The 20,039-nt window shown below is 34.8% G+C and overlaps 5 protein-coding genes across 5 annotated transcripts; 2 read left to right on the top strand and 3 right to left on the bottom strand.

Annotated features, from left to right (window-relative positions):
* Window positions 1–1,647: 1,647 nt before the first annotated feature.
* LOC111488796 (probable WRKY transcription factor 70) lies at window positions 1,648–2,912 on the bottom strand. The gene is made up of 3 exons (XM_023136712.1): window positions 2,524–2,912; window positions 2,325–2,426; window positions 1,648–2,124 (listed from the first exon to the last, which is right to left on the bottom strand). The coding sequence occupies exons 1-3, from the start codon at window positions 2,832–2,834 to the stop codon at window positions 1,755–1,757; spliced, it is 783 nt and encodes a 260-aa protein (XP_022992480.1). The 5' UTR covers window positions 2,835–2,912; the 3' UTR covers window positions 1,648–1,754.
* Window positions 2,913–7,287: 4,375 nt separating this feature from the next.
* LOC111485926 (rhodanese-like domain-containing protein 7) lies at window positions 7,288–10,745 on the top strand. Its single transcript, XM_023132899.1, has 5 exons — window positions 7,288–7,647; window positions 8,567–8,818; window positions 9,282–9,380; window positions 9,638–9,910; window positions 10,192–10,745. Exons 1-5 carry the CDS (start codon window positions 7,321–7,323, stop codon window positions 10,552–10,554), a joined length of 1,314 nt encoding a protein of 437 aa, XP_022988667.1. The 5' UTR covers window positions 7,288–7,320; the 3' UTR covers window positions 10,555–10,745.
* A 56-nt stretch (window positions 10,746–10,801) lies between these two features.
* LOC111485933 lies at window positions 10,802–11,955 on the bottom strand. The gene has a single exon (XM_023132911.1). The coding sequence runs from the start codon at window positions 11,756–11,758 to the stop codon at window positions 11,336–11,338; it is 423 nt and encodes a 140-aa protein (XP_022988679.1). The 5' UTR covers window positions 11,759–11,955; the 3' UTR covers window positions 10,802–11,335.
* On the top strand, window positions 10,828–11,213 carry LOC111485942 (ubiquinol-cytochrome c reductase complex 6.7 kDa protein). The gene is made up of 2 exons (XM_023132921.1): window positions 10,828–11,023; window positions 11,121–11,213. Exons 1-2 carry the CDS (start codon window positions 10,847–10,849, stop codon window positions 11,193–11,195), a joined length of 252 nt encoding a protein of 83 aa, XP_022988689.1. The 5' UTR covers window positions 10,828–10,846; the 3' UTR covers window positions 11,196–11,213.
* A 1,438-nt stretch (window positions 11,956–13,393) lies between the features above and the next one.
* LOC111484256 (uncharacterized aarF domain-containing protein kinase At5g05200, chloroplastic) lies at window positions 13,394–19,821 on the bottom strand. Its single transcript, XM_023130785.1, has 10 exons — window positions 19,487–19,821; window positions 18,572–18,714; window positions 17,296–17,409; window positions 16,872–17,060; window positions 16,638–16,793; window positions 15,813–16,078; window positions 15,623–15,720; window positions 14,473–14,651; window positions 13,904–14,020; window positions 13,394–13,830 (listed from the first exon to the last, which is right to left on the bottom strand). The coding sequence occupies exons 1-10, from the start codon at window positions 19,650–19,652 to the stop codon at window positions 13,651–13,653; spliced, it is 1,608 nt and encodes a 535-aa protein (XP_022986553.1). The 5' UTR covers window positions 19,653–19,821; the 3' UTR covers window positions 13,394–13,650.
* Window positions 19,822–20,039: the final 218 nt, after the last annotated feature.

Genomic DNA, 20,039 nt, shown 5'->3' with positions numbered 1-20,039 from the left:
TTCCTTTTCTTTTCTTTTTTTAAGAAAAAATATAACCACATATTAAATTTTCTAGAAAAAAAAAATTAAAAAAAAAAAAAAAATCAGACACAAAGTGCTTTGGTCTCCTTCAAACTGCCACTCACTCCTTTCTCAATAATTCTTTAATGAATATTTCCACTTCTTATTTTCAACTTCAAGCTTAATTAATTTTTTTTAGTTAATTAATAAATTTTAGAATTTCTTTTAGTAAATGGCTTTAATTTAGCTTTTAACATTTTATTTCTCTCATCAATTACTACATAAAAAATACTACATTTAACTCATGAAAATAATGTTTTCTATAATTTAATAATGAAATATTATATTTTTTAATTAATTTATTAATAAGTATTCGTTTGAAATATATAAAGTATAATTAATTTTTTAATAAAGTTGGTTTTTAAAATATATAATTAATTATAAGTCAATCCTCACCCGAATTTCTTAGCTCAAGTATAAAAATGTAATTACAAACATCATCTTTTTCGTATACGAATTGAGGAGTTCTACGTAATAAAAAGAGGATCATAAATATATAAATAAGAGATACTATACATCTACTGGTATTAATCAGACCCTTGTATAAAAAATAAAAATAAAGTAACGAGAGTTTATGTTTAAAATGGATAATACGCACTGATTGTTATGGTCACTGAATCGAACCACTACAAATCAAAAATCAGGAGGATGGTCCCCACACGTTCGAAGTCACATACCACAAGAACACACGTGTGCATGTCGCAGTCCATTCCTCCTCCGCTGGGTGGATTTCGACGGAACTCGTCGGCCTCCGGCGGCAGAAGCGGCTATCCACCGCAGTACGGTACGGTACGGCCAAGACGTCACCGACCAGTAAATGGGAAATACCGGCGGTAGAAAATAAGTTGGACTCTAGTTTCGGCGCTTTATGTGGCGGCAATCACCAACACAAGTGGGAGGAAGACGACAAGAAGAATTAGTACAATTATTTTTCAATCTTTATTCAATTTACAACTTTTGGTCCCCGAACATTTGCATATTTGTCTATTATACTCTAAAAAGGTTTTCAATTAGGTCCATGATTTACCCATATTTCTATTACCTTTATACTTTACCCTTTTTTTTAGTTTCGGAATTTCAAAAACACTAACAAATTTAATATTTCAACTTTTAAATCTAACAAAAAATTACCAAATTGCCACCGCGCATCACTAGTCATCGTCGCCGCCGTTCACCGGAGAACGAGTGCAGCCGTGGTCCTGATTCGCACGTAAAGAAGAGGGCTAATCAAGCCCAGACTTGACCCGTTCGGCACAGATCTAACTGGTTCAAGCTCATTTTGCCTGGTCCAATTCCCAATCGGTTCAGTCCGGTTCACGGCATTCCATACTGATTCAGTGCATTTTCGGTCTACTGCTATGTTATCTCAAATGGTTTTCTTCACTGCTTGAGTTCCATTTTAGTGTGTGTCTAGATTTGAGTCGATCTTTTAAGCCCAGCTTGTACGAAAAGTCGGTCGGGATTAGACCGTTGGAATTCGTTAATTGGGTAAGATCTTACATATTATTTATATTGAATTGTGTATTTAAATATTTAGAATAGGGTAGATACGTATGAAACTGGTGTATCCAACAACCAGAGGTGGAATATATTAAAAGAAAATGATTACTGCACATAAATTAAGGTATGATCTACATCAATATCCATCATCTCTAGGATGTTATTTCAATCCTATTGTATACAATAAACAAAAATTATTTTAAGAAACTGTCAACAAAAAAGTAAGGATCTTCATTGTCTCCAAACAAACCATATTGATGTTCAAAATCATTGAACTCCGCCCAGAGATCTATCTCATTCATCACACAGCTTGCCATCGTCGTCTCTCCGACCTTTGTTGCATTGTCGTCAGTACCCTCAGTAAATTGACCGTTGTGGGAATTGGAGAAGCATATGAGGTTGTAAGAATCAGAAGAGGTGTCGGCGATCGGAGAAGCAGGGGCACACGTGTGGTCGGAGATGTAGGTGATCTCGTACATTATTTTTGAATTGTCCTCGATTCTCTGCACGTGCTTTACGGCCGGACAGCTTTGGTCGTACTTGTGAGTGCACCTGTAATAGCTCCTGTTGTTGATTCATTCAAAGCTATCAATTTTTGAATCGGTAAAAGAAGAAGGTTAAAACTATTAATTTTACTTTTAACTTTGGAAAAGAGATAATAAAATAACCAAATTTTTTAACCTCCATAGCTACTCGAGATAATTGAAAAGAGGAAAGTTGGTGTACGGAAAAAGAAAAGGAGATATATATATATATATACATACTTTGGATAGGTTTTGTTCTGGATAGCCTTTTGACCGTACTTCCTCCAAGCACGGCCGTCTTCTGCCGTCGCCGCCGTCACAGTCCTCGTCTTGGCCAGTTTCCTGCAGTTCTCCGATCAACCCATTAGATCCCATTAAATTTTGCATACAAAAAGTAATCTCTTTCCATTTCAAGGCACAAAATTTAGTTACAACGAACCTTCTTTTATTGCCACGTCCTAGATCCTTAACCGCCGGGCTCCGCCGTGAGTAGCCGGAATCCAGATCCGAGCATAGAGAATGATCCGGACAGCTGGCGGACTCGGAGGAGACGACAAGGGAGATCGCTTCAGCGAAGGAACTCTCGATCTCGTCGGCAAGAGCTAGCCAGTTGATCCCCGTCGCCGACGCCGCTGACTGGAGATCAATCTGAAGCTGAGCTGCAGATTGTCGGCCGCGAAGAAGAATCTCCATAATCCTCCTCCATGTCTCCGCCGTCAATCTCCGGTGACGATAACCGGTGGCCTCCATGTTTACTTCCCTCACGATTAGGTTCTCTCGGATTTTTTGATGTAAATGATACCAAGAAAAATGGCGATGAGATTTTGAAAGAGTGACTGATATTATATATATATATATACCCACACAATAAATAAATAAATAAATAAATTATTAAATTATAATTGGATAAAAGGTAATCTAGATTTATCCAATTTTTAAAATTTCTAAATAATTCATTGTGTTGAGCAAATTTATCAATTTTCCTTTTCAATTTACTATATATTTTTTAAAAAAATTAATAACTTACTAAATACAAAATTAAATAATTTTTAAAATTAAAAATTAAAAGTTCATTAATTTTTATTAAATATTTAATGTTAAATTATGCTTATAAATTGAAAAAAATGAAGTGGATATAAAAAAAAAAAAATTAAAAGTTCATTAATTTATTAATTATTTAAAGAAAATGAGAAAAGAGAAAAGAAAAAGGAGAATAGGTAATGTAGGGAAGGGGGAAGGCGTGTGGAAGGAACTTGAGGAGCAAGGCGAGGGTGTGGTGACGTAACTAAATGACGTAGAATATGTGACGTCACTTGATGCCTCGGTAGTGGAAGAGGCTGCCATTAATATTTTCCAACAGGAATTACCGGCTTACAGCTGTTTTTTATTTTAATAATTTTATTATTTTATTTGGAAATATAGTTTTCGGACTTAGGACTCTTATTTTGTTTTTTTTAGTTAAATTATTACTTTATTTTATAAATTTTAAAATCGTGTCGGTACAGATAAGTCTTTAAGCTTTTTAACATTACGTTTACCATTAATATTTGCAAGCATACTGCACTGAGTTTTGACTATTTGTGTTCATACAATCAAATAACTCGAATAACCTAAACTATCCAATTCAAACCGTAAAAATTCAATTTAGTTTTTGAATTTGAGCTTTTTTAGTCGCCGAAAAAATAATCATAATCTAATCAGACTCTATCATACTTTAAAATTGTTGTAAAAATTAAAAAAAATTAAGGTTTATAACATAGAGTAGTGATATCATGGTAAAAAATATAATTTATTTCTAAATTATAATAATAGTAGATATTGGAAAAACTCAATATAAATAAATAAATATAGCAAAAATAATTAGTTTCTACAAATATAATCCACTTGGGGTAAAAAACACGAAAAAATTTCCCTTTTTATTTGCAAACAAATTAGACAAAAAAAAAAACGTTACAAGTCAAAGAGGCTGCCAAATAATTTAATAACAAAAAACTAAAAAGGAAAATATATATTATTTTTTTAAAAAGTATTATTTTATTTTTATTATATTATAATACTAAATAAACCCTTGCGTTTTGATTGGCCAAAGCGTCTGACTTGACACAACGTTGTCCCACTCGATTTATTATTTTGTTTTTAGAAAGAAAAAAAATATAATATCTGTCAGTATAATTGTACTATCACTAATTAATTAACTAATTATATTATTAAAAAGTGTTTTACCCTAATTAATGTCTCCATCACATTTAATAACATGCTTAGAGCTGAATAACCAAAATTAATTAATGTTACAAAAAAATCTCTCTTTTTTCTATATATTATGAAATAAAAGTATAAGATTAAAAAAAAGTCCACGAACATTGTTTTTTTAATTTTAAATTAAATTTCTTTTATTTAAATTCAATTTCATTTTCTACCCATTAAATAAATATATCAAAATCTATTAGATTTATCGAATATGGAAAGTTTTTGTATCTGTCATGTTTCTTTCGAATACTACTTTTTTCTTATAGGACCACCGTTAAATTTATGAGGCGTGAATTTCGAGATATTTTAAAATATTAAACAAAATCATAAAAATAAAAAATATACTTTTTAAATCACAAAAATAAAATGAAAATGATTGTTTAATCGTAGTTATGTAGCAAAATTAGTCATAATGACAAATAATAGGAGCTAGCCTGTCTTTTTATACATATGAGTAGGAAAAAAATTCGAATAAGTACAATTTTGTTAACGAGAGACTTGAACTCGTAGAATCGAATCGAATTGAGGATAAGTTCAAACCCTTTGACTATTTTGGTTCGTGTACTTTCAATTTTGGTTAATTTTGATCAGGGTACTTTTAAAATATTTATTTTGGTTCTTATTAATTTTAAGTCTTACTTTTAAAAAAGTTTCAATTTTTGTCCCATAATTTTTTTCTTTATCCAAATTCGTTCACTTAAGATGTATTCATAAATTTGTGTCGGAGGGTTATATAAAAAATTTGTAAATATGGTCAAAATGGTCATTTTAAAAAAATACTAAAGCTAAAATGAGCGTTTTAATTTTTTTTTTAAAATGTTATAAAATAAATTTAATCATAAGGAAAAATCATTTATTTACCTTCCAAATAACCAATTTATTTAGAATATATATATATATATAGATGAAAAGAGTCGGTTTAGTGTGGTATAAACATGTAATTACGTAATACTAGTGACGTTGGGAAGCTTGACGACACATGACTGACAAAATGGTGAATGCTCTATAGAGTCATGGCCTTTTTTTTTTTAAGGCTCCAAAACGCTTAATATCTCCAAAGTGAGTGGCTGTGGTGGTGGTGACCAAAGTCGCAAATGGCTGCCCAATCTTCATCATTGATCATCGACCATTCAAGCATTAAAAATGTGTGTGCCCAACCATTTTGTCAATTTCAGCTAGTGGTATCAATGAGGAAATATGATTATCTTTCTTTTTTTTGTGGCGTATGATATCGATTTTTACCCCGAATGCTAATTTATCGTGTTTGTTTAGATAAAATTGTGTCTCGGTATGATTTACTTGATTCGAAATCTTTAAGTCGTTTGTTTGATGTTGGTTATTATTAGTATTGTGCTTTTAGAAGATGTAGACTTAAGATTTGAATACTCGCCCTCGCTCGTCGTACATGTTAGGTCTGATTTAGAGGGTTGAAAAAGATTATTCCTCTTAAATGGAGTAAATAACTAAAAGGTGATGTATTATTCATTCAAAAGAATAATGATAAAGGAAAAGGAAATATTTAAATATGTTTTTTTTTCTTCTTTATTCTTTGATGTTTCATGGGAAATTGTCTCGATGGCTTCATATATATGTCCTTGAGTACTATGTTGTTTTGTCTTGAAATTGAATCTTTATGAATTCTTTAGTTTTTACAAAAAAGAGTTTTTTGATATTCAAATTCTTCCTATCTTTTTTTAGAATTCTCTCTAAGTTTTAAATTTTCTCTATTTATTGTTCTTCTAAGTAACGTGCACGATTGAACTATTTTCATCTTCGAGCCTAACTCTTTGGAATTAGACTTTGTTAGCTTTGAATTTAAAGCTTTAAGTTTTACGTTCGTTGGCTTTAGATTTTAACTTTTTCGATTTGGGATTTGATGAAAATTGTCATTTAATAAGATTTTTTTGATCTCTGCTTTCTATTTGACCCATTTTAATCAGATTAAGTTTACTTGATCAAATGATCTATCGAAAAGACGAGTCATGAGTCGTTGATGAATTAGGATTGATTAGATCGTGATTGAACATCCCGAGCTAATATGACTTCAGAGATTAAATAAGAATTGGGTTGATCGAGATTTGAGCCTTGAAGCTTGATGAATTTGAATGAATTACCTAATTCCATGAGAAATAGACAAATTTGAGTATGTAATAGGTGATTTAGTTATTGTAGTTACTATACCATGCTCATATGATTATGTTATTAGGTAAGGAACGATTGCTAGCTTATTCTTAACCATGGATAATCGAGATGGGTCATCATAGAATTCCACTGATGTATGATATGGATGATGTGATGTGAGTACCATTAGGAGGTAGCTTATCCTTATAATTATGAACCGTCAAAACGAGGTTTAAATTGATATTGAATGATGACGTGATATGGGCTAGATTATGATGAACGATGAGATCCCAGGAGCTAGAAAAATATGAGCTCCAGCAGTTGCGAGGAGCTAGATTAGAAAGACCGCTTGTAGGGAATAGTAAAGAGCTAGCTATATCATCCTATAACTCGAGCTAACCCTAGATAATCGGTAAGGGGACGAATTGTCATATAAATTTGTAACCATTAAAATGTTATAATTTATGTTATTAGAATGGTCTAAAGAAAATTGAAAATCGAGTTTGGTTAATGGTGTTTGTAGATAGAGGTTCGAGTATAAACTACGGTAAATAATTAAAAATAAAATTTTGTATATATGGAGGGGAAAATATTAAAATTAATAAATTTGAAAATAATTAGAAATAAAATGACGTGGAAATTTTCAAAGATTTAGAAAAAAGAAAAAGACAAATTTGATTAAAAAAAAAATATGGACTCTAAATTGGGCTATTCCGAATGGGTTTGTCACTTTATTGGGCTTATTCCCGGGCCGAAGTAAGTTGGGCTTTTGTTTCCAATTTAAAAGCCCAACGTTAAAAGAGAGGGCGAAGGCGGCAAACGGCTGGTTATGCTCAGATATAGAGCTCCTCCATTGCTAGCCCTGGGAATGGTATCGCCATTGCTCTCTTCTTCTTCTTCTTACTCCTCCTTTTCTTCAAACCCTAATCTCATTACCTTCAATCCCTCCTTCCCTATTCTGAAACCGTCCCCTACTCTACCTTCGCTTCTCTCTTCTTTCCATCAGAAGCCCAGTCGGAGCATGACTCATTCCAAATGCTTCTCTGGGCCATCCCCCGCCGTTCCCATTCCTAGTGCATGTGAAGTGCAGGAGGTGGATTCAATGTCTCTCGTTGTTGTGTCCTTCTACAAGTTCGCTGATTTTCCTGACCATGCGGAATTTCGGTCGCCATTGAAGAAGCTCTGCCAGGAACTGGTACTTGTTTTGTCTTGTCTTGTGTTTTGATTGAATTTTGTTTTTGTTCTGATTGGATTTGATTCTTGGCTAGAATTGTATATGGTTTAGCTGAGTTTGGGGCCAGGAAATGATACTGGTTTTCGTAAGTGATTTGTGGTCTTGGAGGGGAAGTGTTAGTTTTGTGAAGTGATAGATTTGGAATTAGGGTGAATTTATGATTCTGTACATTAATGAAAGAAGATGAGAAAGGAAAGAGAAAAGCTCAAGTAGCAGAAGTGAAAAGCTTAATGAAATAAAGCTTGCACAAAAGTACTCTAGAAGAATGAAGAGACCAACTGCGATCATGTAAACTCCAGACATGGACTTAGGTTCGAAATTAATGATAGAAGGGAAGTTAAATCTTCCACTCTTTACTTGTAAGGAAAGAGCTCCCTTTTGAAACAAAATAGAAGAGAACCACCCTTCAAAGCAGGAAAAGACTGAGGCTATAGATACCCTTTGAAAATGGTGGTGTTCTGCCGTGGTTGTCCCAAACTTTAATTGATTGTAATTAATCAACTATTTCTTAGCTGCAATAGATGAAGAAAGATTTTAAATTGATTTAATCGTCATTCTTTAGCAAGAACATATAGGTACTAGCTGGATATATTTAATGAGTACGCTAGTAAGAACAGGAAGTGATTTGAAAACATAAAGAACTCTTTATCATTTCGTTGAGTTGATTTATGACCTTAAGTTTCTTCTTCTTCTTTTTTTTTTTTTACTTTTTTTTTTCCTCCATACAAATAGTGAAGGGAATACAAATTAGCTACTGACTAAATCAATATGGAAACAATTTCTGTTTACTTTTCCAGTTTCTAGACTTCATTTGTTATTATAAATTTATACCCCTTTTGCTGCTCTGTTTGGATTATGTTACTAAGCTAATATTGCTCAGCGTGTTTCAGGAGGTATCATTCTTGCACCTGAAGGAATTAATGGGAGCATTTGTGGATCTCGTGAATCTGTACAAAGGGTTCTTGGATTCATTGAAAGTGATGAACGCCTAAAAGGACTAAGGCAGGTGGAAACACCTGTTAGTCCTGAAGAAGAAGCCATTCATCATGGACATTCGAGCAGTTCCCCTCTTGCAGCAGGGGAAGATGCACCCTTCCGCTGGGACCATGTCAGGGTCAAATTAAAGAAAGAGGTAATCACATTTTAATTTATTTTCTATATTTTCATAAGAATGTGGGGAATGTAGGTTGAAACATTGATTAAAATGTTGACGATACATCAATATATCCATAAATTGGAGGGTTCAACATCAATATCAAAGTTTAATGGATATCTCTGTTATCTTGTATCAATACCCATAAAATATAAAAATAATATCATCAATTAGTCACCAATATAAATGTAGATACTGCTAATTAGATCTATAACTGATTTAGAGAGTGAAAAGAACTTAATTATTAATTATTTGATTTATGGCAATAGATGTTGATATCTATATTTTATTGATATTAATAGGTCCATAGAATTGAAACTTCGATATTGATATTGATATAGTAATTCTTGGGTAGAATATAAGGCACGGATTGATTTTTTTACTCTTTGATTTTTATTCCTTTATTGATGCTTTTGTCCCCATGCTGCTTCTGTTTTCGCAGATTGTTACTCTTGGAATGCCTGATGTATCACCTGTTGAAAGGGTTGGACAATATGTGAAACCAAGGGACTGGAATACACTGATTAGTGACCCAGATACTGTTAGTAACTTTACTTGTCTTAATTTTAGTTACTCTGTTTGGTTGCCATTGACTTCTGTCGGATTCGTGTTTCTTCACTTATTTTGATTATTGATTATTATTAAACTTTAAGTGTATTCCCACGATTGGAACGGCATTTGGTTGGTTAAATGAGCATATATATTGTCCTCGTGTCTGGCTGAGCATACAGAGATTTTGGACTTTATCTCGTTGAAGGGCATAAGGGAAACATGCTAAGTAATTAAATGTTAACGTAGGTGGTTATTGATGTGCGCAATCACTACGAAACAAGGATTGGAAAGTTTAAAAGAGCAGTTGATCCCTGTACTCCAGCATTTCGAGACTTTCCCTTTTGGGTAGAGGATAAGTTCCAACTTCCTAAATCCGATTGCGAGCATTCAAATGAAGAAGTTGAAGGAAAAACCGTAAACCCTGAAGAGAACTCGCCTCCACGAGTTGCCATGTATTGCACGGGAGGAATCCGTTGTGAGAAAGCTTCAAGTTATCTCCTCAGCAAAGGCTTTAAAGAGGTGATGCTTGTTGATTTCTATATAACATGATTTGCTTCTGAATAAAATTTGGGCATGACGCCTTTATGATTGCCACACTTTATAAGAGCTCTCAAAGAACTCCTTGGATAATCGCTGCCTTGAAAAATCACGAACTTTTCAGAAAGAGTTGTATGCATTTAAATCTGGAAAATGTTTAATCAAACCGTTTTTCCACGCCACCCGAACTGCATTCTCTCATGAACTTTTCTGGCCTATATACTATTAATCTGAGGCATTATCTTGTCTGAATCTTTTTTAAGGTTTATCATTTGGAAGGTGGAATTCTGAAATATCTGGAGGAAGTTCCAAAGACAGAGAGCTTATGGGAGGGAGAATGCTTTGTATTTGACAAGCGTGTCTCGGTTGAGCATGGTCTGGAACAGGGCACGTTCAAGCTTTGTTATGGGTGCAAGCAACCGGTGAGTGATGCGGACATAGAATCTCCTCAGTGGGAGTATGGAGTTTCTTGTCCTCACTGTTACTCAACGAAATCTGAAGAAGAGAAAGAGAGGGCAAGAGCTCGGCAAAGGCAATTCGAGACATGGGGCATCATTGGTGGTCCGGACAAAGGCCGGCGACCAAAACAGAGTGATAAAAATGCTACTCTTCCAAATTCAATTTGATCGCTTTTTTCTTCAGGGTCTTTTTTCCATTTTTGTATTACAGACTACACAGGACAGATCAAAATATCCTTCTCCACCTTGGCTATTCTCTCGTGTATGCAATATCCGTTTTTGTTGATCATGACACGTGTGAAATTTTGGGACTTTAGTCTCTATCTATTAAAAGAACGATACATCTAAAGCTTTGGAGACTCCTTATCTGGAACTCTGTTTTGAAGACACGTTTGCAACAAAGGAAACCGTGAAGTGGCGAGAACATACAAAGATTCATGTCATTTAGATCAGTACATGTATGGCTCCTTTTGAGCTAAGTAAGAGATACAGAAACATAAAAGAAATGATGACAGGTGAAAAGGGTTTGTTGAAGTTCCTCAGCCCAAAGCTCCGGAACCGCCTGCATCCCATCAACATCGAAGCTGCTGTGCTATGGAGTGTTGCAGGCACTGCCACTGCCCTTTGGCTTGTACAGGTATTAGTCTTAAACTTCACCGACTCTTCTACCAGCATTCTGTTTGTTCATGATCATTACTACTTTTATTCTCTGCTTGAAACTGAAAAACTTGCAGCCATTTGACTGGTTGAAGAAGAAGATTTGGGGGGTGGAGGAAAAAACAGAAGACAAGGTGCAAAGTGATGAATAAGATAGGAGTGTTGCAAAGGACTGTAATGCCTCTAATGTCAAGTAAGTTGGTAACTCTAATAAGACTTGATATGATATGAAAAATGTCCATCCTTCTTCTTGTTCTTTTACTCTCTTTTTATTGGGATGAACCATCAAGATTCAAGCTTGGTGGGGATCAGGAGCAGCATCAGAGTGTTGCTTGAGAGCTTGAAACACTTCAGAACTGGTACTGAAAATCTTAGCCCTCCTATTATAATCTGTAGGCTCTCTACCTTCATCTTCCCCCATAATGGCTTCTCTTTCCAAACATTCAAGCAGCTCCACCACTCCCTTCCCCCCTCCGCCACATTTCTCATCCAACCTCCCTAGCTTCAGCCACTCTTCTATCTCCTGCTCCGCCACAGAGCCCCCCCAACCACCCTGACTAACACATCTTGGCGCTGCCGCCGCAACCCGACGGCAGAACCATGGTGGGGAAATGGCTGAAATTGGCCTGATCTTGGGGAAGACGACGGTGGAGGAGCGGTGGAAGAAGGATGGCGACGGTGGTGGTATTATGAGAGATGCAGAGACGACTTGCATGGTCGGTTTGGTGGGGGGGGTGTTGATAAAATTATGGGCTTTTCAGTAATGGGCAGAAATTTTGGGGGAGAGGGAGTTTGTATTATAGAAAAATTTCAGAGTAAGAGAGGCACCGCCCCTGGCCACCGTTTGGACGCCCACGTGGCAGTCCCTGCAATGGCACGTGGTCACGTGATCTCTCTTTATCATCAATATCTTTAACATTTTAGTTCAAATTATCAACAAAATAATAATACAAATATGAATATAATATTGGTGACAATATGTATATTTTAAATATTTAATTATTTTTTATTTACCTTTTTATAGAATTAAGACAAGAAATAATAATACAAATATGAATATAATATTGATGAATTTTATTCTGGATTACATCCCTGTAATACTTTCTAATATTTGAAAAAAATTATGCGATTGAAAGTGAAAAATGAGTTTTTGAATCTAATTGAATCATTTATTATCGAGTAAATAAAAAGTTATTATTATTATTATTTTTTATTTTTGGTCTCTTTTCAAAACACGCAAGGACTTGATGGTCTTTCTAAGACTTTTGGGTCGATTTTAAGTGTAACTTGATCTCGTACAAAATTAAATGTCAATGGTATCAACCATAAAATATCAACGTTGTGAGGGTAAAAAGGACTTTACACTATCATTGTCAGAGTCAGGATTCAACAACATTTTTTAATTTATGGGGACAAGTTAAAGAGTCCTTTAGAATTTTATTTATGTTTCCAATTCTCAACCGACTTTAGATGACGTGCTTGATTGACATTTGAGTTGCTAAGATACAATTAGTGTATCCAATCTATGATATACGTCAGAATATGTTGCCAACAGAAAAGGAAAAGGTTAGGTAAAAATGTGTTCTTTCCCCCACTAAAGGACCTTTCTTCTTTACTCTACTAGTGCATTCTTGAATATGCTCGCAAATTCTAGATTTATGTTTTATATATAATATACATTTGGGTGTTTTGGTTGGTACTAGAATTTTCTCTAACTTGCTTAAAATTTGACGGATTCCTTTGCTAATAATGCATTAAATAAGTCATCAAAAAATTAATGACTATACAACTATTGAACTAAAAAATTAATGACTCTACAATCCCATCTAACAATTATTATAGATAATCTGATTAAATAATTATTTCTACCACTTAACCATCATTTGACATGCACGTAGAAAAAGACATTACAATCCTATGATGCAAAGTGGTGGCAAAATCAAGTAATAAATGCGCTTAGTCATAGAAAAGAAAATCTAAGTTTTAAATGATGTGGTTACGTGTTTATATATATATATAAAATAAAAATGATCAAATCTTAGATGATTCTTGACGTTTTGAAATTGAATAGTTCTCGCATGGCTACAAATATCAACACAATTTTAGGACAATGTCAATTACACTTCATTAGTCCTTTTAAGATATCACACAAAAGGCTAAAGATGACATGCTTGATACACGTTGTAACAATATTAGAATTTAATGCAATTCTACTAATACAAGTAAGAGAGATAATATTTGGAGATGAAAGTTTATAAATAGAATTGTGTCTTTAATAATTTTATATTTTACTGTTATGAATTCAATTTATATTAATTATGATTTTTTGAAAAATATTGGATGATCTGTATTGAAAATATAAAATCCATCGAACGCATTCTTGTTTCCTCTTGATCTTAATATTTCATTATTCGAAAGTATGGGCAATCTGCAACAGAAACTGTATGGTTGTATGTATCATGTATGCACTAAAGACTGATGTGTTCGATGATACCTGGATTGTGTAGCTGAAGTTTATTAACTCTGTACGCTATGAACACAAATATCTGAGAATAAGGCAGCCGCCATTGATGATGGAGCAGATGGGCTAATATTCCATTATCAAGTTCATCTGAAACTGTCTCTGTACTTGTTTCTTCTGTTTGAAACGATGGAAATCCTCTGATCCTGAAGCATGTTCATATTCGGGGCCAGCAACCGGGTGTAACGGTCGAAATACAGGAGTTGCTTCATGAGAAGCGCAAACTCTCGGGGAAATCTTAGTCCATATGATTCACTGACCCGGAGCTGTAGTACATGTATGGAAAATACCATCATTTGGGTTGAAAAAACATGACAAGATGATGCTAGTAACACATACCACATCAAGGAAGAGTTTGTTCATTTGCCTCTCGTCTACAACTATATTCGCAGCAACGGCGGTTGAACCACTCCTTCCTTCCCTGCCTGTTGCTATCACTATTTCAGTATCCAAATCCTGCATTCATAAAATGAGAACAATCTGATTCAGATATTTATGTTTATTTCTATTCATAAACGATGACAAAACTGGCTAAAGATCCTTGTTTGTGAAAAAAGAAAAGATGTTACTACCGTTTAATGCCCTTCCAGACAACAAGAATTTCATCAATATTAGCAAATTATAAGCTAGTAATATAAATAGAGTATTACATCAGTCTTCTATTAATAAGCTAGTAGTATAAAGATTCAACGGTTAAAATATCGAGTTTGAAAACTAATGAACCAAAATCCTACCAAATTAAGACCTCAAGAACTAAAAGGGTAAATTTTTTTTTTCTAAATTAGAACCTTAAACCCTAAATTATATAATAAAATCCTACTAAAAGAGCTACCAATTGGCAGAGATAGACCAGTGAAAAGAATTTAAAAAATTTCAATCGATGCTTTAACTGAACTCTAAACACTTTCCTTTATTGAGGAAAATATATTTTCTAGATCTCTGGCAAAGGCCACAGAATTGACGTCATTGTTAGTGGCACCCATTTGGATGAGGGCTGATGCCATTGATTCATAATCTTCAGTTGAAATTGATGCCAAAAATACATCCATCGCAGCCCATGTTTCTGGCGATATACGTCCAACAATTCCTGTAAATATAATTTTGTTTTTACATGTCAGTAACAGTCGTCATTTATTTTGAAACAAGGAATGTGGCTGACCATTCCAAATTCACAAACAGATGATAATTGCAGTTTGTAAATAGCTGTCCAAGAAAAGAATATTGGAATTTTAAGGGTTTCTGAACAAAAGCTTTAAAAACATGGAATCTCATGAAAGGTAATTAAAGGCCCTGACCAACAACGTTAAATAATTATTCCTGCAGGACATAACAAATAGAATTTCATCAAATGCACTGAAAAACATAAATGTCTAGTAGACTATTCTTCAACCATCATGTTAATTAAAGCTGATATGTTTATTGTGTGTGTGTTCTGTGGTTTCTTTCAAGTCACCCACAATACTGCTGAGAGAGCTTTAACCTAATAGGAGTTGTTCAATCGCTGGAATCATGGAAAGAGGATGACACCAACTCACGCTAGACTAATGTAGAAGAAGCCACAGGTGTAGAGTATCTAATACAGTGGAAGAACAGATGGTAGTTTCATTTCGCTAGATTCTTGGCAACAAATAAGGTATTTGGAAGAGAGTTGCTTTTAGAAACATTTTAAACAAAGTTCAATCTTCCCAAGGAGAGGCACCAAAAGGGGGAAACCTTTCTTTTAGGGAAGACTTTTGGTTCCAAATTATCTTATGAACATGTTGATTAAGGATGGAGCTCCTATCTTTACTAAAAAAACATATAAAAGTAACAGTTGTAGATGGCTAAATTGCAAAGGTCCTAACTTAATCTATCCTCATCCAGGTTGGAATAGCTGATTTGAAAACTACGTAGCATCAAGAAGTAATCACTGTCAGTATCATAGAGAGATCCAAAAAAATGTTATATGCCCTTAACTATTTCCCACGACCCAACAATCCTCTACATTCGCAATTTCCACCAACCACTTTAAAAGCTACACAATGCATAAACTAAATACTAGAAGTTGAGTGCACATACCAAAATCAAGGAAACCAATACGGCCATCACGTAATAACCATAAGTTGCCAGCATGAACATCTGCATGGAAGGTTTCACACGCAAGCAAACTACCAAACCTGTAGTGATGTTTTATATCAATTGTATAATGCATCACACAGAATCAATAAAATTTGTCTAAAATCCAGGGAAAACAAACATTGTATCCTACCAGACGTTAAGTGCAGTAATGAGACTGGCTTCTGGGCTGGGAACAAGTGAACTTATAGACTCTAGGTCAGTGAGAGGAACACCATATAGCCTTTGCATAGTTAAAACTCGTCTAGTACTGCAGTGGTGATATACCTTCGGAGCTGTAGCCTGCCTCGTGAGTCCCATGTCTTCCAAATATCTTCTGAAGGACTCAATATTATTAGCCTCCTTGTCAAAGTCGACCTCTTCAAGCATTGATTCTCTTATGTCCTTCACGATAGATACCTGAAGAAAATAAAAATTAAACTTCTTTGAGTATCATTTCTAGTGTATCCTCCAAACAGGAGCCTACTGAAAGGTAAAAATCAACATCTTGCGCACTTTTACACCACATACTACACCAACCCATGGAAAAATAAACTTCTCCATGCATTGATTCTTTTATGCCATTCACAATAAAACTTAAAGGAAAGCAATCATATACACATTTAAAACTGAGCACTCTAATGATATTCTGTATCCAAAAAATAAGGGGAAAATCAATTTTTCCCTTAATCTTGTCAAGTTGAATAAATTATCACCATAAGCTTTCGATTTCATCAAATTGGATTCTAATCTTAGAATTAATGTTGTGTGATCCTTGATAATTTGTGTGCAAAAAATGATAACTTCTATGGTAAAGGATAAATAAATTAAATGACAAGAAAGCTTAAATTGCACTTTTTTTTTTTTTTTTTTTTTTTTTTTTTTTTTTTTTTTTTTTTTTTTTTTTTTTTTTTTTTTTTTTTTTTTTATAATTACCCTTGTAAACTTCCAACTGCAAGAAATTACTTTGATAGCGTACCAGTGATGCACGGCTGAGTTCAGGATTCAAGAACTCCAATATGCGAGCAACAATATATACAAAATTTAGATCTGCTACCAGTATGTCCTCAATCCCTGGCTTTAAAACTTTAATGACCACATCATCTTGGGAGCTCCTAAGCCTTGCACCATGAACCTAGACATTAACTACAATGTTAAGTAAAAGATTAAGAAAATTTATTTAACGAATCAAGATAGTATGATATCCCTTTACTTGAGCTATTGAGGCTGAAGCAACCGGGATGGGGTCAATATATTCATAGACACTATCAATCGATCTCCCTAGATCATCTTGTATGATTCTCTTGATCTCTTCAAAGGGAATTGGAGGAGCTTGGTCAAAACACTTTTGAAATTCCTCCACATATTCTGGCGGAAAAAGTGTGGGAGCTGATGCTATGAACTTCAGAGTAAAGGACCAAACATAATCAATGAGGAAATACAAAAGGAAGGATTAAAGAAAATTGCATTAACTGACTCGTAATGAAGTTCTGAGACTTGCAAATAAAAAATGTCTTCTTCATTAAGGATATTTTGACGTTGAAGTGAAAAGAAGCTCAACCGGTAATACAAAATGGGCAACTTCACATTAGAAGTTTTACTTTGGTACACTTAAATGGGCAATGACCAACACTTACCTGACCTAGTTTGATGTATGTTGCCCCCATGCGTTCAAACAGCCTCCTCAAATAAGTTGGGGAAAGTAACCCTAGCTGCAATTCTGTCGGCAATCCAGGTGATGAATTTGCAGACTAAAAGGATCAGGGGGATGTTAGTGGCTCCAACCAAATAAAAGGAATGCATATAGGGGTGTATTTAAGATTTTTTTTTTTTTTTTTTTATATATTATCAACTAAAATTCGCCAAATAATATTGTATTAAGTAATAAATTCCAAATAATACAAAGAAAGATATCTCCAGACAGATATTTTATGAACAATGTTATACAAAATTTTCAGACACTGAAACTCAGAAAATTGAGTACAAAAAGAATTTAAAGGTTATCACTGGAGTCATCATCATAACTTAACATGTATTTATTTCTCAAAAAACCTACGAAGAAAATATAAGATCTGGATTTAGCAGTCAATACAGATAACTTCGTGAATATAATTTACAGTCATCAAAGGGTTGCAGAAATCATTCAGAACTACATGAAAGAGAGCAACTAACTTAGAACAGAAGCAAGGAAGATGCAGGAGGAACAGTTGAAATGGATTCAAGCCAACAAATTTACCAACTTGACAAGAATATGGGGAATATCAAAAGTTTCTGTACACAAATAATCAATCCTAACTTCGATTAAAAAGAATTAAAAAGGTCGTGCCATTCAAAAGTTCAAGCATTGTTCAGCTTATCAAATGTGAACCGGGATTCCAAACTCTTAGAAAAGAAATTGGCACTTCATAATGATTTGGAGAACATTATTGCATCATATATGTAGAACAACGCAGCCAATTTATCATCAACAAGAATATGTGAAATTACTTCCACAAAGTATGAAGTCACAATTCAGTCAACTGCACCTCTTTTGAGATTGAAGGTTCCAAACCTTACACCACATTTGCTTTACTAAAAGAAAATGGTGACTGCTAATAAGTATAACTATATGAGACTTCAACTAGAAAAATGAAATTAAAAAGACAATATAATTTTTTTGAATGTCCTTCAGTGGAGACCAAATGAACGTAAAAAAGAGCAAAATGCAAATTAAGTTCTAGCAAAATTTTTCCCACACATATAATAGCAATATGTAAGAGTTTAGTGAATTTCCTTCATATAAAATCATCTTAACTGTGAAGAAATAATTTAAGAAGTCAATTGAAAGATGATTTATGTTAGACAAAAGACCGTGTAAAGAAACAGTGATTACAAGCACAAAGGCAAAGCTACTGACAAGAAAAGAACTGATACCTTCGTCACATCTGCAAGCCACTCTCTACCAACTCCAATAAATGCTTGAATACCTTGAGCTAGCCTTATGGGGCCACGTGGACCTGTGTTTATGGAGGTCTGCACGATGTCCTCCAACAGTTTAGGCAGATTTTCTATGCTAGCTGAGAATTGCAAGTTAAACATTAGCATTTTGTTAGACTTCGGTGAGGGTTGAATCAAACAGATGAAAACCACATAAACAACAATTATTTAAATAAGAACTAGATGTTTAGAAAACACTGTCTATGCACTTCACAACATACACTGCTAAGCAACTTCTGCATGGAGTCGATACCTTTCCTTTTCTTTTCTTTCATTCAAATGTTTCAATTAGACCAAAATAAATTCTTATTTGTAAAGAGCTGTTTCAAAGGAGGATAACGTTGCAAGGTCAGCACGACCAGCTAAAGATAACTAACATACCGCAAGAATGGATAACTTGCTGCTGTGAATCCTTGTTAAAGTGATTATTGGGGGGGGGGGGGGGGGGGGGGGGGGGGGGGGGGGGGGGGGGGGGGGGGGGGGGGGGGGGGGGGGGGGGGGGGGGGGGGGGGGGGGGGGGGGGGTGCGGTGGAGTTCCCAATTTCCTACTTTATTCAGTAGGTATGAAGACGTTGCCTTAACTTCAGGAGTAAAGGAGGATTACTTTTATCCTCCTTCTTCCCTAACATGCACGATTCTCCAGAGGAAAAACACACAGTCCGTATGCTTATCTTTATCCCAATTGTTTAGAACTCTGACCGAAAGATGCAATGAAATTTTCAACAAACAGAATCGCTTCCGAGAATAAGAAGTACGAAAAAACGGTAAACAAACAATCAATTTCTACAACTTTTCCGAACAGACAAACTCTAATAGAGACGAAGAAGAAGAATAAGAATAAGGCAACTCTACTTTGAAGGCGCGAAGAGAATTGGTCCTGAGCCGAAGAGTAACGAGCAAGGAGACGAAAGCCCTTCGACCTGAAGCCCTGGTTGAAATTCCGCGCAGCTATGGCGGGCAACTGGAGCCGATGATGAAACGATTGAGGAACGCCTCTGAGAGCTGACACGGAAGTCATTTCGCAACCTCTTTCGTTGTTCTTCGCGCCGAAACTGAACGAAATCGTTGGCGTGAACAGAGAAATTGAGGTTCAGAGTGTCACTGTTGAATCATGTGGTGGCTGGTGGTAATCGGGGAACAGAAATGTGGCCCTCAATCAATCCACGAACCTCAAACTCTTATACTTGTCTAGGCGTGTTGTCTATGGCCGCATACTCATTGCATGTCAAGACATCGGTTATAATATTGCTTTCAGTTTCCTTTCAAACTCTTTTTTGAAAATTACTTTAACCCCGTTTCTAAAAACCTTATTTTCAAAAGAAGCAAGAGGCTTTAGCATACGTCCTCCAACCATAGTTGCACGATTTCGAGTTGGTTATCTCGCTCGATGCTAGGAGTGAGTATA

Source organism: Cucurbita maxima, unplaced genomic scaffold (genome assembly GCF_002738345.1).
Source record: "Cucurbita maxima cultivar Rimu unplaced genomic scaffold, Cmax_1.0 Cma_Scf00001, whole genome shotgun sequence".
NCBI lineage: Eukaryota > Viridiplantae > Streptophyta > Magnoliopsida > Cucurbitales > Cucurbitaceae > Cucurbita > Cucurbita maxima.
This window is presented reverse-complemented; position numbering and strand designations above follow the sequence as displayed.

Excerpts from the sequence above, each read along its gene's own strand:
- LOC111488796 (XM_023136712.1), bottom strand. The coding sequence starts at position 2,834 with ATGGAGGCCACCGGTTATCGTCACCGGAGATTGACGGCGGAGACATGG. Across the intron at positions 2,427-2,523 it reads GGACGTGGCAATAAAAGAAG|GAAACTGGCCAAGACGAGGA; the intron begins GTTCGTTGTAAC and ends GGAGAACTGCAG. Across the intron at positions 2,125-2,324 it reads CAGAACAAAACCTATCCAAA|GAGCTATTACAGGTGCACTC; the intron begins GTATGTATATAT and ends AATCAACAACAG.
- LOC111485933 (XM_023132911.1), bottom strand. The coding sequence starts at position 11,758 with ATGCAAGTCGTCTCTGCATCTCTCATAATACCACCACCGTCGCCATCC.
- LOC111485942 (XM_023132921.1), top strand. The coding sequence starts at position 10,847 with ATGGCTCCTTTTGAGCTAAGTAAGAGATACAGAAACATAAAAGAAATG. Across the intron at positions 11,024-11,120 it reads CTGCCCTTTGGCTTGTACAG|CCATTTGACTGGTTGAAGAA; the intron begins GTATTAGTCTTA and ends AAAAACTTGCAG.
- LOC111485926 (XM_023132899.1), top strand. The coding sequence starts at position 7,321 with ATGGTATCGCCATTGCTCTCTTCTTCTTCTTCTTACTCCTCCTTTTCT. Across the intron at positions 8,819-9,281 it reads GGGTCAAATTAAAGAAAGAG|ATTGTTACTCTTGGAATGCC; the intron begins GTAATCACATTT and ends CTGTTTTCGCAG. Across the intron at positions 9,381-9,637 it reads TGATTAGTGACCCAGATACT|GTGGTTATTGATGTGCGCAA; the intron begins GTTAGTAACTTT and ends ATGTTAACGTAG.
- LOC111484256 (XM_023130785.1), bottom strand. The coding sequence starts at position 19,652 with ATGACTTCCGTGTCAGCTCTCAGAGGCGTTCCTCAATCGTTTCATCAT. Across the intron at positions 17,410-18,571 it reads GGCTTGCAGATGTGACGAAG|TCTGCAAATTCATCACCTGG; the intron begins GTATCAGTTCTT and ends TGATCCTTTTAG. Across the intron at positions 17,061-17,295 it reads CATACATCAAACTAGGTCAG|TTCATAGCATCAGCTCCCAC; the intron begins GTAAGTGTTGGT and ends TTTACTCTGAAG.